At 31.2% G+C, this 14300-nt stretch overlaps 3 protein-coding genes and 1 non-coding gene across 5 annotated transcripts; all 4 read right to left on the bottom strand.

The window, feature by feature from the left end:
* Positions 1 to 990: 990 nt before the first annotated feature.
* LOC102669115 (BON1-associated protein 2) lies at positions 991 to 2144 on the bottom strand. Its single transcript, XM_006576294.4, has one exon. The coding sequence runs from the start codon at positions 2048 to 2050 to the stop codon at positions 1493 to 1495; it is 558 nt and encodes a 185-aa protein (XP_006576357.1). The 5' UTR covers positions 2051 to 2144; the 3' UTR covers positions 991 to 1492.
* A 3019-nt stretch (positions 2145 to 5163) lies between these two features.
* TRNAG-GCC (transfer RNA glycine (anticodon GCC)) lies at positions 5164 to 5234 on the bottom strand. Its single transcript has one exon. It is a non-coding gene; the product is annotated as a tRNA-Gly (tRNA).
* Positions 5235 to 7430: 2196 nt separating this feature from the next.
* Positions 7431 to 8261, bottom strand: LOC100527075 (C2 domain-containing protein). Its single transcript, NM_001251379.2, has one exon. The coding sequence runs from the start codon at positions 8082 to 8084 to the stop codon at positions 7542 to 7544; it is 543 nt and encodes a 180-aa protein (NP_001238308.2). The 5' UTR covers positions 8085 to 8261; the 3' UTR covers positions 7431 to 7541.
* A 2103-nt stretch (positions 8262 to 10364) lies between these two features.
* On the bottom strand, positions 10365 to 13797 carry LOC100805208 (RAP domain-containing protein, chloroplastic). Of its 2 annotated transcripts, none has more exons than XM_006576293.3 (4): positions 13637 to 13797; positions 11450 to 13401; positions 11261 to 11343; positions 10365 to 10628 (listed from the first exon to the last, which is right to left on the bottom strand). In XM_006576293.3, exons 2-4 carry the CDS (start codon positions 13260 to 13262, stop codon positions 10530 to 10532), a joined length of 1995 nt encoding a protein of 664 aa, XP_006576356.1. In that variant the 5' UTR covers positions 13263 to 13401; positions 13637 to 13797; the 3' UTR covers positions 10365 to 10529. The 2 variants fall into 2 exon arrangements, with proteins under 2 accessions (XP_006576356.1, XP_003521919.1); XM_003521871.5 differs by having other exon boundaries at positions 13658 to 13781.
* Between the last annotated feature and the right edge of the window lie 503 nt (positions 13798 to 14300).

Genomic DNA, 14300 nt, shown 5'->3' with positions numbered 1-14300 from the left:
CAGTTTATTTTCGAATGTCTATATATAGCAGTTTTTTAGTCAGATTTCAGGGTTGCAAATCATTGATACAAATCCTTATACACTCAAAGTACCCAGCGCAGAGAGAAACGAGTACACAAGGAGAATGTATGTTTGTTTGTGAACCATTTTAAATTTCTGTAAACTTTACATTTCGAATGCAATGCAATTTACGCTTCGCTTTATAATTCCTGCCTTTTAAATGGTTCATTCGATCGAATGAACTCACTGCTCCTTTACATTCTGCAATTTATCTTCCCTTGTCAAGTTACTTTCAGCATTTCGATTCTGTCAAAGAATCTTCCTTTTTGCAAATTTCGAACCAGTAAATGTTTATTGCAATGATGAACATTAACGGTTTTACATTTAAAGCAAACACACAAATGACATGCTCCTGAGATTCACTAGTTGATCTCGCAAGCAATTAACCTAGACTAGCGGTTGTTTACCAAATTCCAGTGTAAACAATATGATAACTACTAATTATGTTTAACAAAACTAATTAAAAGTTGAAAAAGCATAACTGAAAGTTAATTAAACATTGAAAAATTATGTTATTGAATCATTTATTTCATAGATACACACTTAATTATAAAATTATAAGAACCTCACCCCTTTTTTTAGCTCTCCGACACCTCTCTCAGTTTTTACTCAGCTTCCACACACACAAATCGCCAAATAGTTTGTTCCTATCCTTTACACAAGTATCATCCGACTTAGCTAGGCCCTGTTCGAATTAACTTAGTTAAAGTATTTCATTTTATTTCAATAAGTAATTGATGAAATACATTAATTTTGAGTGTATGTAATAAGTGTTTGATTAAAGTAATAAGGGGTAGTTAAAAAAAATATAAATTTAAAATGATATTTATTGTTATGAAATAAACAAACTAATTTCTTTAATTTAAATGAATTAGTTAATGTTAATTGGATCTTCTAAGAAAGAAAGAAAGAAAGAATGAAAGGGGTATATACCGTATAATAACCCAAAATCTTCTAATTAATGATTCAAACATGCTGGGAAGAAAGCCAAATCAACATGAATATGTATACATACACCAAATTGTTTTTCTCCAAACTCAAAAACATACGAAACAGTACGGATTCAATTCCTATCTAGTTTACACGGAATGTTTGGTATGATCTGTTTTGATTTTTATTGAACATAGAAAATGGATTTCTATTTTTATTTTTAGTGAAAATATTTTTCTAAACGAATAAAAAATTGAAAATAATACAATCTCGTTTTCAATATTTTTAGTTGAAATAAAAAATTTTATTTTAAATAAAATGAAAATACGGTAAAATTTAAAAATACATTTTCATTTAAAAACATTTTCAATATTTTTATTTGTTAAAGTCATAAAACAAGAAATCAAACAAAACATATTTTTAAAATTTTAATCTTTTAAAAATAAAAATACAAATCAAACACACTTTTATTATTTTATTTTTGCTTGTTGTGCTTGTTCTTCTACTTGTCGATCGAATTGTTCCAATGAACCGGAATGCCAGTAACAACTCCAGTACCCGAAGTAGACGACGAACAATAAATTTCAGCACCTTCCGCCGGCGGCGGCGGCGGCGGAGGTGGCGGCGGAGTAGGAGGCGGCGCCACCCTAACGGAGAAATTAACGACTCCGTTTTCTCTGCCATCCCAATCCCTCAACCTGTAACACAAAGACTGCAAGCAATGATCAGGCACCGACGACCCTCCAAGAAAATCCGAAACCGCAATTCTCGCCACGCCGACGTCTCTCACCACTCCCGTTTCCGTCCTGCACTTCACTTCAATCGTCACGCACCTTGCGCGAGGCCCAAGCTCCACCCAGAACTTCTCGTTCCACAAGTACTGGAAGCCGTTGTCGCTCCCGTTGGTCGTTGTCGTCGTCACCATGGCCGTGGTGTGGCTCGTTATTGACTCCGCGCGAACCACCGCGAACACTTTGATGTTGGGCGTGGGCTTTCCCCTTACGTGGAGACCCTCCGCGGACAAAATCGTGAGCTCCAGAGTTTTTGGTTTGGTTGCCATGAACTAGGGATATTGTGATTTAGGTGTGAAAAGAATGAGAATAGAATAAATATAAGGTGCGTTCGGTGTTTTTTTCAATATATAACAATGGCTTTCTAGCCTAGTTTTCAAACTTGACCGTTGCGCCGCAAACAATATACAACTAATAGTTTAAGGATACAGGGGATACCTTCTTTTTATTTTTATTTTTACTTTATAGCTGCTATTGGTATCAAATATTACAAACTTAAACTTTTCTTCATCATTAATCTTTGTTTTCTTTCTTTTTAATCATATTTTTTTTTTCATATAAGAACTTTACTTATAATAATAGAATTAAGTATCTCTTGAACCAACAATTTTACTTAAGATAATTTTATTAATAGAATCTATCTTGAGTTTCAACTTCATATCAGAGTAAAATCAAACCTAAAATTTTGTTTAAGAGACTCAAATGTCAAATTAGCTGTGACAATATCTTTTGGTGTTATATTCAATATTTAGAAAAAAAGAGTGTTTTGTTGTTTATAATGATGTATTTAACTTGAATAAAGTTATTTTAATGATTTTTTTATTAACCTATTTATTTAATTTATATAATTATCATTATTTTAAGTTTTAGTTCTTAAAAAAATATTTTTAGTTTTGGTGCTTGAACATTTTTTTTATTTTGGCAATTTATTACTGGGACAAAAATTTTGTAATGTTTTCTATTGTTAGAAAATTTTTCTTTGATGTTATTAATGACTAATGAAGACTAAAACTTCAAATGAGAATAGCATACTGTAATTATCAAAATTAAGTGAATAGTTTTCTGGAGAAAAAAATAAATTAGTTTAATTTAATATTTTATTTTGTAAAATTATCTTTAAAATCATATTTAAGATAATTTTTATTTTTTTTTAATTATGAATAAAAATAATAATTTATATTCACTATTACTACCAGCTAACAAATAATTATGATGAGTATAATATTTAAAAAATTATTGTAAAAGTTACAAATATTTCATATGATTAGATAAATTCTATGTCCGGGGTCCAGTAAAAAAAAAGAAGATAAATTCAATGTCCGTGGTATATGACTGAAGAGTAGTATTCTCACTATTCTGGGGATGAATTCTCATGTCCCACGTGTGTGAATGTAAAATTGAAAAAATATATTTTATCCTATTCTACTTTTTTTCACATCAATCTATGTTCGTCAATATGAACCACTTTTGAAGAATATTAGATTCGTGGGGTTCCCTTTATCCATGCAGTTGTAACACGTGTTTGGATTTTTTCTTAGCTTTTGAGTTGGACATGACTCATTGAGCTTACCATGAATCAGAATTAAAATTTGCCTTTCCGTCTTCAGTGTGAATTGCTAAAGTATTTGGACACGGCTTAAATTGCTGAATTGATTAAAAGTAAGTAAATGTGTTTGTTGATAGACAACAAACTAACAAATGGCTAATTTATAGCAAATTTGATATATATATGATATCAATATCAAACATGTGGTATGATTCATATTGCCATTGTGGTCACGCTCAGAGAGTCGAAAAAATGTGTTAAAAATCTCAAATAACGGGTAATCATGAGAAAAAATGAAATATATTGAAGTCCTACATCAAATAAAAATAGTATCATAAGTTATAAGTGAGAAACAATCTTCACCTTAGAAACATATTTTATTGTAGGATTAAGTTAAATTTATAAAAATTTTATTTTTTAACAACTATCAAGGTGTCCATTGAAATGGTCTACAATTCCAAAACACCAAACTTGTGTGATATATATTGAGGCTTGGGGATATGACTTAGTCAAGATGGTCCAAAATAAACTCAAATTATTTAATAAGATTTATAAATAAAAAAATCACTTAGCTATAAAAAATAAACTAAAAATGAATATATATATATATATATATATATATATATATATATATATTCAATACTCTTGTAATTATTATTATTATTATTATTATTATTATTATTATTATTAATTTTTTTCTTGGGGAGTAAATTGAAAATAAAAGGGAACTTCTTCATTGACTCCTCCTAAAGTCGAGGAGGAAAAGCTAAGTCGTGCACTTTGGTTTCTTTAATAGCACAAAGCATACGTTGCAGCATGTGTCTGGTAGCATTGTGTCATCATTTCAATAAATCTGCTTGCAATTGAAGAACCATTTGGCCTATAAGAAATTACTCATTTTCGTGGAAAAATTGGAGAAACCACTACGCATCTCAAAGAAAATTAGGACCCAGCGTTTGGTAGTAGATTGGTAAACAATAGTGTGTTGGTTTCAAAACATTGTGAAAACATGCATGTTTGATTGTCCAAAATTGCTAAATGAATGTGAAATTTTGAACGGACAAAAATGTTAGTTAATCCATGATTCCCGCAGACATTCACAATGAGGATGAGAAACTTGTTTTGAACACAAAGCTTGATTTTGATTAATAATTTAATGCGAAAAAGAATTCAACTTGGAACAATTGTAAAATATATAATAATAGTATATTGATTAAGGTATAAGTGCTTTTGAGAGTGTTTTTTACTCAAAATATAAAACTTTTTTCAATAAAAAAAAATTCCCAAAAGCTTTCAAAAGATTTTTTAGTCTTAGATCGAAAGAGGCTCTATTTCTATATATTTTGTTAGGGAACTTTTCGTTGACAACAAGTTGAAACGTGTTTGTATATATAAGTCTGGTTCATTAGGTATTTTCGCGAGAAATGCATGAAATATTAATTTATTCAGTAATATAAAAAGTTTTTGAGATAAATTCAAATTATCTATTCCTAAATTGTGTTTCATTTTTATCAAACTAATAAAAAATTGGTGCCATTTAAAATATTTACTTGTAATTTTTAGTTTTTCTATATTGACTTTAAACAGAATTATTTTAAATGATATTTTTTTTAGTTTAATGAACATGTACTATTTGTTTAAAAGAAATTCACTCTAATCTAATAAAAAATCATAATTGATATGATTTTTAAAATATTTATTATAAAATTCAATAAATTTAGGATATATTATAAATAAAAATAAGAGCTCAGAGAGACATTTACTCATCTATTTGTTTAAGATGACTACTGATTGACCCATCAATCAGATAAATTTTCATCACAGCTCCCACAGAAGTGCACCAGCCGGGAATCGAACCCGGGTCTGTACCGTGGCAGGGTACTATTCTACCACTAGACCACTGGTGCTTGTTAGTTAAAGTTCTCGCATAATTACTAATATTATATCCTTCGTTGCCATATGTAACAGACCATGAATGCAAAGTAACGTCATTAATTGCTTTGAAAGAAAATAAAGAATCTAACTCACTCCCCTGATTAAATAAGATTTTTAAGTGTTATAAACTTTTTAATATTATTTTTAATTTTTATGAATAAAAAAATTACTTTAGAAGATACTATAGTTTTAAAAATTGAATTGGTAAAAACATTGGTTAATGAGTGAGTGGTCGAATAACTGAATTAGTAGTTAAACCACACCGATCAATATAAATAACATAAAATATAAATATATGTATCATAAGTTTAATAATTAATTATTGTAATTTGGTGATAAATTGATTCACAAATAAATTTTAGGTTTTTGTTCAGTTTTTGAGTGTATCATATTATTATTTTTATGTTTCCATTAATTTTTGAATTTAAAATAAATATTTTTATTCAACCGATTCAACCAAATTGATTTATTTGTTGAACCGAATTGGATCATATCAAATTTAAACGGGATCAATTACATAACTAATGTGATTAGTAGTTTAAAACTATGGATATAACAATGAATTGTCATAAAAAAAGGAAAAAGATAATAAAATCCCCTAAAATTTACTTCTTCTTTTTTTACAAATAGACACTTTAAACTTTTATTTTATCTCAATTAATCCTTAAATTTTACCTTTTTACAAATAGACATCATCAACATTAAATTGACTATGATTAATATTTAAACTTTAACTCTTTTTTTATATATAAATAGACAACTTGAACTTTAATTACATTTCAATTGATCTTTAAAATTTATCCTTTTTATATTTTTTAAAGTTATTTATCTTAAATGTTAATTATTTAATTTTTCATATTTAAAATATAATAAAGAATACGAATTTAAAAAATATACATAAAAAGGGAAATAATAACATCAATAAAAAAGTTTTTATTTTATTTTTTAATTCTAATTTTTTTATGTTTTAATGTTTAGAAAAAGTGATTTGTAAAAATAAAACTAATAAATAGTTGAGATTAAATAAATAAACATTTGGGATTCTTTTTTAGTCATTAAAATTAAATTTAATATAAGAGATTATTTATGAAATAATAAATTTTAAAAATTAATTGAGATGAAATTAAAATTTAGATGTTAATGCGTAAAAGATATAAAGTTTAAAAATAAATTTAATCAAAATTAAAGTTTATGGTAACTAGTAAAGGATCTAAAGGGGAAGGCAGGGTCATACCCCTCCCTTATTATTTCTTATGTATATGCATATTAATTTTTAAGTTTATTAGTGTAAAATTGTACAAAAACTAATTTTATATGGTGTAAAATAGTGATGGTTAAGGTTAGATAGTGTAAAATTATGAAAAATTAGTCGTATTTGTTGTTATGATGATAACAGTTAAAATTATTATAATTTAAAATAAACTAGTTTCAATCTATTGTGTAAAAATAATATATATATATATATATATAATTATTTACTAGAAATTAGATATTTAAAAAATTATAAAGAAAAAAAATTATCCTTTAATAGATGTGTCAGATGTGTCTCTATTTAGAAAAAATAAAATTTAAGATTCAATTGTGATAAAATTAAAGTTTATGATGTGTATTTATAAAAGAAATAAAGTTTAAGGGGTTCAATACTTTTTTCTCTGATATTAACACAAAGACAAAGGAAATAATAAAAAAAAAAATGGAACTCAGATGCAGGTTTCATCTAGTTAGAGAGATGAAAGTAATTGACCATTAGACCACTGGTGCTAATTAAAAATTGTTGTCCCCTAAAGTTTATATTCAAGTTCTGCAACGCCAGCAAATTAATGTTTTGCTATTACTGCCAAATGGGACAGGCCATGAATGCAATGCAAAGAAACAACCATAATTAATTACTTTGGATCTCGGACTATAATAGTCAATGAATGAATTAGATTTTGCTTAAATAATTTTCTGATTTTATAATATTCGTGCTTGTTCTTATTTTGATATATTTTTCAACTATGGAGAATTTATAACAATTCATTCTTATCAACTAAGCTAATTTTTTTTGATAATATATTTTCTTATTTGGTTCTAAGTTTATTTTTTACTTTGATGTTTGTTGTCATTATTTTAATCTTTATAAAGCTATAACAATATACAGTGTCAGTTTTAACTAGAGGAAAAAAGATACTCGTAAATTTCTTTTCTTATATTCACAATTTATATATATATACTACTGGGAAACTCACAAGTAGTAATTGAATCAACAATTTGCCAATTTTCTTTTTACCCTTCAAAGATTAATTTCTTTGGTAGTTTAACCAAATAGCTGGAATCCCCGTCACAACTCCGGTGGATCCATTACCGGCGACCGGCACACCCGTTACCGCCGACGACAACGACATAGAATTCGAATTACACGAATGTTGTTGTTGTTGTTGTTGTTGTTGTGCCACTTTCACTCTCACCGAAATATTTACAACCCCGTTTCTCCTAACTTTACCGTCCCACAACCTGTAGCTCAAGAAATGCAATTGATTTTCCGGCACGTACCCTCCGACGAAATCGGAAACCGGTATTCTCGCCACTCCGATACTGTTCGACCCCGCCGATGATGTCTTGCACTTCACTTCAACGGTTATAAACCTTGCATGCAATGGCACGTCCATCACAAGCTTCTCGTTCCAGGAAGGGTAACTCCCTCCTTCAGAATCCACTGTTGTGGCACTTGTGTCGTTGCTAGCGTCGGATTGAACCGTCACAAATGCGTTCCCTCTAATGGGTTTTTTGTTCATTTGGAGGTTCTCTGCCGACAAAACTGTGATCTCCACGGTTCTAGACATCCCAATAGATGTATGTATAAGATATCAAAAAATTGATTTTTTAAATGAATCTCAATACTTGAAAGAAATTCAACGTATCAAAGGACTAGTCTTGAACTCTCAATAAGATACCTTAGTGAAGAAAGACAAAAGGGTATACGAGAGATGTGGGAATGTTGGAGATTTCAATGTTGAATGGAAGAGGAGAAGGGAGATGAAAGTGTTAAATATGAGGGTTTTTGGAAACCTAAGAGAAGGAAGAGAGAAAGAGAGAGGTTGCTTCTTTTTATGAGCCGTTATTACATGCAACATATATACGGAGCGTGTTGACGGAGTGAGGAATGTGTTTGACGTTTTCAATTACGAAGGCGAAGGTTGCGGCCGTTAGACTTGACGGCGGAACATACTAGGAAGCTTCGCTCCTGTTGGGAGGAATTTTCTATCCTTGTCTGGAAATTTATAGTCTTGACTCTTCATACACCTCAAAGGTTGTTCAAGTAGCTTTATTCTGAATTAATTTTATATTTAGCTAAAGAATAATTTTTAAAAAAGATTCTGCAGGCATAGTGGCCAAGAGTTCATTACAATTTATTATAATAATAATTCAAATTCTATGAACATTATTGTTCTTAGATTGTGGTCTAGGGAAACATAAAATTTAACCCAAAGGTATTCAACCCAAAAGTATTCAATGTGAAAGTATAATCTATTTGTTCTCTTATCAAACTTGGCCTCATATATGAGTTCGTCTAATCCAAATAATCTTGATATTCCTAGGACAATTTCTCATATCTCTTCTAGTTGTTACTCCTAGATTCTTGGGCACGGGATGTGGATTGTTGTATTTTTTTTTCTATTGATTAATATTAGTTGTTAATTGTTAATTGTTTGTTATCGAAAAAATTAAACCCATGATTTTTTTTATCTTCATTTTATTTTTATCATCAAATCAATCTTATAACTCCTAACAACTCCTAATGGTTGTATTTAGATCATGTCTTATCCAACGAGAGATGATTGGATGAATATCCAAGGTCGGTCAAATGCTCATCAGGCTGTGTCAAAGTCTGACCAAGGGTGATCCAAGGGATACAATTATGAAATATTTTGTTAACCTATGATTATGTAATTTATGTGTTATATTTTTTTTATTAATTATAATTATAATGCTTTTTGAATTTGGGTGGCTTTTTAACGAAACCCTTTTGAGATACTCCAACATCCCCTTGCCATGTAATTCCAAGGGAGAAAAGTTCCATATTTTGTTTTAATTGTTTAGTGTCTTTTCCTCTAATGTAATTACTTTTTAGTTTCTATTGAGTAAGGGTTGTTGTTTCAGACCAAGTCAGCTGCCCCTGTTATTGTTCGGAAACACAACAACAGGCTTGACTGTTTCTTTGTGGACAATAAGGGATATGTTGAGAGAGAATCTGCAACTAAACAAGAATGAGTTTGGAAAATTTAGGATAACATGTTGGAAAAAACGAATGGTATTTCAAGGATCTTTCCTTCCCTTGTATTTCTAATTTGTAATACAATAAAAAAGTTGACATCGATAGGAGCAGAGGATGACCACAGATTAAAATATCATAGAAAGTAAGTTAATCGATATATATAATGATGATGACTATAAGAGTGAGACACATTTTGGTTAATAATTATACAAAGGTTGCTTAAAAATATTATTTGAAGCCACATGATTATTTAAAAGTTATAGTATTTCCTAAAAAAATGCATAATTTTTATGTTTTAATCTTGACTATTTATAACAAAATCTAATAGTCAAAATTTATCACTTGTTCTCTCACATAAAAATCCCTGTCACTGTGTCACTTAATACATTTTGTGTGTCATGTGTGCCTTGCAGGAATTTGGTCCTTGTGGTTGCAAAAAAGAAACATGCTATTTTCAATGGTGAGCAACCTTGTAGGGAAAAGGTGGTGGTGGGCTGGCTTTTATACCAGTTTATTTATGGGCTGAACTCATCACATCTTGGATTGTTGCTTCCTGCAGTTCCCATTACATTATGGAAAGCCAATTCCAGAATGTAAATTTTACCCCACATCTTGTGAGTAACCTCGGTTCAGTTCTCTCATTCTTATATATAATAATATATTCATTTGTCTTCCAAAAAAAAAATACATTCTGGAACACTTGTACATTGACAAAAATATATTCCAGAAATTCATTTTTGAAAATGGATTTTTTTAATAGAAAAAATACAAAAAAAAGCGCAAAGATAAACGTTGAGCAATGACATGCATGGTGTTGAATACTTGAATTTAGGGACTAAAGTGATACTTTACTCCAAAACAGGGGAGAAATGGTATTTATATTCTTTTAAAATGTAACATTTCTAAGAAATATACATCCCCTTTACCAAAATTTCTCAAGGGAGCTCAATAAAAAAGTACATATCTGATATCTCCTTATGCTTGACAAGCAGCATTGGATTATCACTTTACCTCAGTCAAATGTAGTTTTGGCATATCCTTCCTCTAGATGATTTTTGAGAAGGTTCCTAAGATACTCTACTTGTTCGAATGCTCCTTGAAGTTCCTCCCACTACAAGAAAGAGCCCTATCATCAATAAATTCTTCCAAGAAAAATCAAGATTTCTATCAATTACGAAGTCCTTAAATTGTCTGGTTTAAGAGCAACTCATATCTTGAAGATAAGCATTGAAAAGGTAATATGCTTTTTGGTAAACAAAATTACAAAAGTTTAGGGTGAAGCTTGGGGGAAGGTTGACACATTCTAAGGTCAGGACATGTCATAAGTATTGGCCATGGCTTATTCACATGTGTGTGAGGGTGTAAGTGCGTAACAATTGAACACCATGAAGTGATGAAATGGATTGGTTATTTATTCCTCAAGAAAATTTGGAATTGTGACAGGTGTAAATAGAGGCAAGAGGGTTATGATCAAATGTTTCTACCGAGTGTAATTTGAAAGATAATCACTCCAAAAATATGCCAAAAGGCACACACCTTGCCAAGAATAAATTTATCCAGACTATATACTATTGCTATTGAGTTCTATATGCTGCATGTGTTAACAATATGCCAACTAATTAAGATGTGCGTTTACATATGATCAGCTTCATGGATTTATGTTTTTTTTTTGTATGAGAAAAAATGTCAGGGAATTAAAATTGGATGAGATATAAGTCTGAACTATGAAATAAGAGAGCTCACCTCCTGAGAGGATACTGATGCGACTTTCCAACCAGCAGCAGTGATGTAACGGCGTTTTAACATGGTATGTCCTAACGGTACACCTAATGTAGGCAAAGATAATGAAATAACAAACCAGTTAGTTAAGATTCAACTAGATATAAGAGAAAAGAAGGTTACGAATTTAATATACACAAACAAAATATACACCAGTATTTCTTGAGAAATGAGTTGGACCATCAATCTCCAGAGCAAGCTTCTTATCAACAATCACAGCATCCAAAGTGTAACCATCCACAACATATTCTTTGACCCATTCAAGGCCGGTGCTAAGGAGAAGGCGTCCAACCTCTTTCTGAAACGATGAAGTTATTTTCTGATTAAACCTTTTAGTCTTTCTGGCAAGAGCAACTTTGTCCTCAAGGTCGCCACATAATGACAACTGAAGATGTGGGAATTCAAGCTTCAAGCACTGGTTTACAAGATGAACCTGAGAAGCAAACATGATATCCTCCCTATACAGCTCTGAAATCCTTCGCTCCTCATAATGGCTGAGAGTTTTCCAGACATGAGAGAAGAAACTCCTATCCATTTGTCCAAAGACGGCATAGGACCAAGCTATAGTCCCAAGCTGATCCCTAGTTAAAGTTAGTACAGGAGATCCATTTGAGGCACCACTTCTATCTACCCTGATTTGTTCATGATTATTTGATGTCCTTTCACCTGTACAACCTCTCAATTGGCTATGATCTTTGAAGACTATGTCTAAAGAATCAAATATAGGGTCAGCAGGCTCATATAGAGAAGCAAAAGCCCACAATAGCTGAGCAAGTTCTTGTTCTTGGAAAGTGTGAATTATGTCCGAAGCCCTTTCTGACAAAACAGAGAAAAGATCAGGAGCAGAGTGCTGCATTGCGGCAAAAGCACCTGCAATATTAGCAATGTTTTGAGAGTTGAATTCCCCAACCTTGGTCAGCGCAACCTCGGCAATTCTATCCATTTCTGAAAGATAAAGCAGCTCGCCTCCAATTTTGGACAAAGCCCAAGATATGTTAGAGACTCCTTGAGCTGAGCATTCAGGTAAGGCTGTCATCGCAATGCTCACAAGCATAGACATCTCTCTTTGGCGAGCAAACGCCAGTCTTCGAGTCCTCATCATAGAAACCTTCTCCATATTCTTAGCAATCCGATGAAGAGCAGTGGCGATATTCAATGGGGATAGAGGTGAGGGACTTAGGCCCTTTGCAACTGCAACAATCGTTTCATAAGTAACCTCTAACACATCATCTGCAGTCCGTGCTTCTGTAATTGCTTTGTTCAAGTTGATTTCTTTTCTATGATCGGATGGTCCAGAGAACTGAGAAAGCCTATTGACAAATGCTTCCTTTGTTTTCTCCTTCTTTTCTATAAACATTCCATCATTAAACATACTCACTCTCCTTTTCAAATCACCAACATCAATCTCAGGTTTCATAGGCTGTAGCAAGTCTTCCTCCAAAACAAAGTCAAGATCTTCTATTTTCTCAATTTTCTTAACTACTTTCTTCTTGCTTTCCAACTTTTTCTTATCCTTCTTCTTTTTCTTCTTAACAGTAACCATATCTTCCACCAAATGAGCCATGCCCCTCGCTTCAATTGATTCAAGTGCCTTCTTTCTCGCCCTCACGCACCAGTCCATTCCGTCAGTGGCTTCAAGCAACTTTGACCTCTGTTCTTTTTCCCTTTTCTTGGGAGCTCGGTAACCAAACGGATCAAGTTCCCCGAGGAACTCCAATTCCCAGTCCGTACTAGATTCCTCTCCTTTATCATCACTATCCAATGCAGCAACACTAGCCCCTCTGGAGCTAGTGCCAGTACTGTCTCTACCTAATTGTGTGCAGTAACTTCTCAGGGTGCAGGATTCGGGTTTTCGATTTAAATTCCCCGTTCTTGTGATCACCGGGAAAGTATAACCAAGTCTTGGAGTGAAACCAAAGGGTTTTAAGCAACTTTGGTTAAGCAAAGAATTCAGTAACCCTTCCATACCTTACCCTTTTAAATCAATTTCAATCAAATAGGTTTGACCATGCAACTCAATGAAAAAAATCAATCTTTCTCAGTTCCCTCCTAACGAATCCAATCAACAACTCACAAAAAGGGGGTTGTTCTTGTTCCTACTGGAGCTGCAGACATGAAATGCAACACATTTTCAACATAATTGATAGAGAATAGCAGAGAAACTATACAAAAAATCTGTATGCAAAGTATTGGAAATTAGTAGCAGATACATAATACAAACTCAATAAACTGTTCCAAAACTCATTCACGGTTTCAGAAATATTAACAAGCCCTGAAATTGATACAGGGGGGGGGAGGGGGGGACCCATTTGCGGATAAAGATGGAGATTTGAAACTCACCAAGAAGAAGAGAAGTCACACCTTATCTTGAGTGAGAGAGCATAAATCCCACGCAGATTGTGTTTGAATCGAATAAGTGTTTCTGGTTTTCTGATAGAATAGAACTGCTCTGTTCTGTTTGGATGGAAGTGATTAATGGAAAACTGCAGCAGTATATTAACTAATAATTACAAAATGTTATCTAGTTTTTGTTATTTGGTGTATAAAATTTTGTAAACGAGAAAATAAAGCAATATTTTATAATTAATATTGGAGTACTTTTTTTAAAGTTAATCCCCGAAAATATATGAGCTGAATATTTTATATCTTGTTTTTTTTAAGAAAATGTCATTAATTTGAGTATTTTAATTTATTTTTTTACTATAATTTCATAGAAATGAACTTATAATATATTGTTTAGAAATGAACTTAGAATTATAGGAAATGTGCCCATGTAAATATATTGTTTATTCTTCTAATTTTATCATTTGTCACTCATACTTTTTTAAAAATTTACTATCCAATTTGTTTTTTTTTTTTAATTTTATAACTTAAATTTTTTATTTTTAGTGTATTTTATCATTATGGTAGTAATAAACAACGGTTGTTTTGAAAAGAATTTTTTAAGATTAAACTATTTATTTGTTCTTATAATTTCAAAATTTGTAATTTGTTTATGATCTTT

This window comes from Glycine max, chromosome 3 (genome assembly GCF_000004515.6).
Source record: "Glycine max cultivar Williams 82 chromosome 3, Glycine_max_v4.0, whole genome shotgun sequence".
NCBI lineage: Eukaryota > Viridiplantae > Streptophyta > Magnoliopsida > Fabales > Fabaceae > Glycine > Glycine max.
This window is presented reverse-complemented; position numbering and strand designations above follow the sequence as displayed.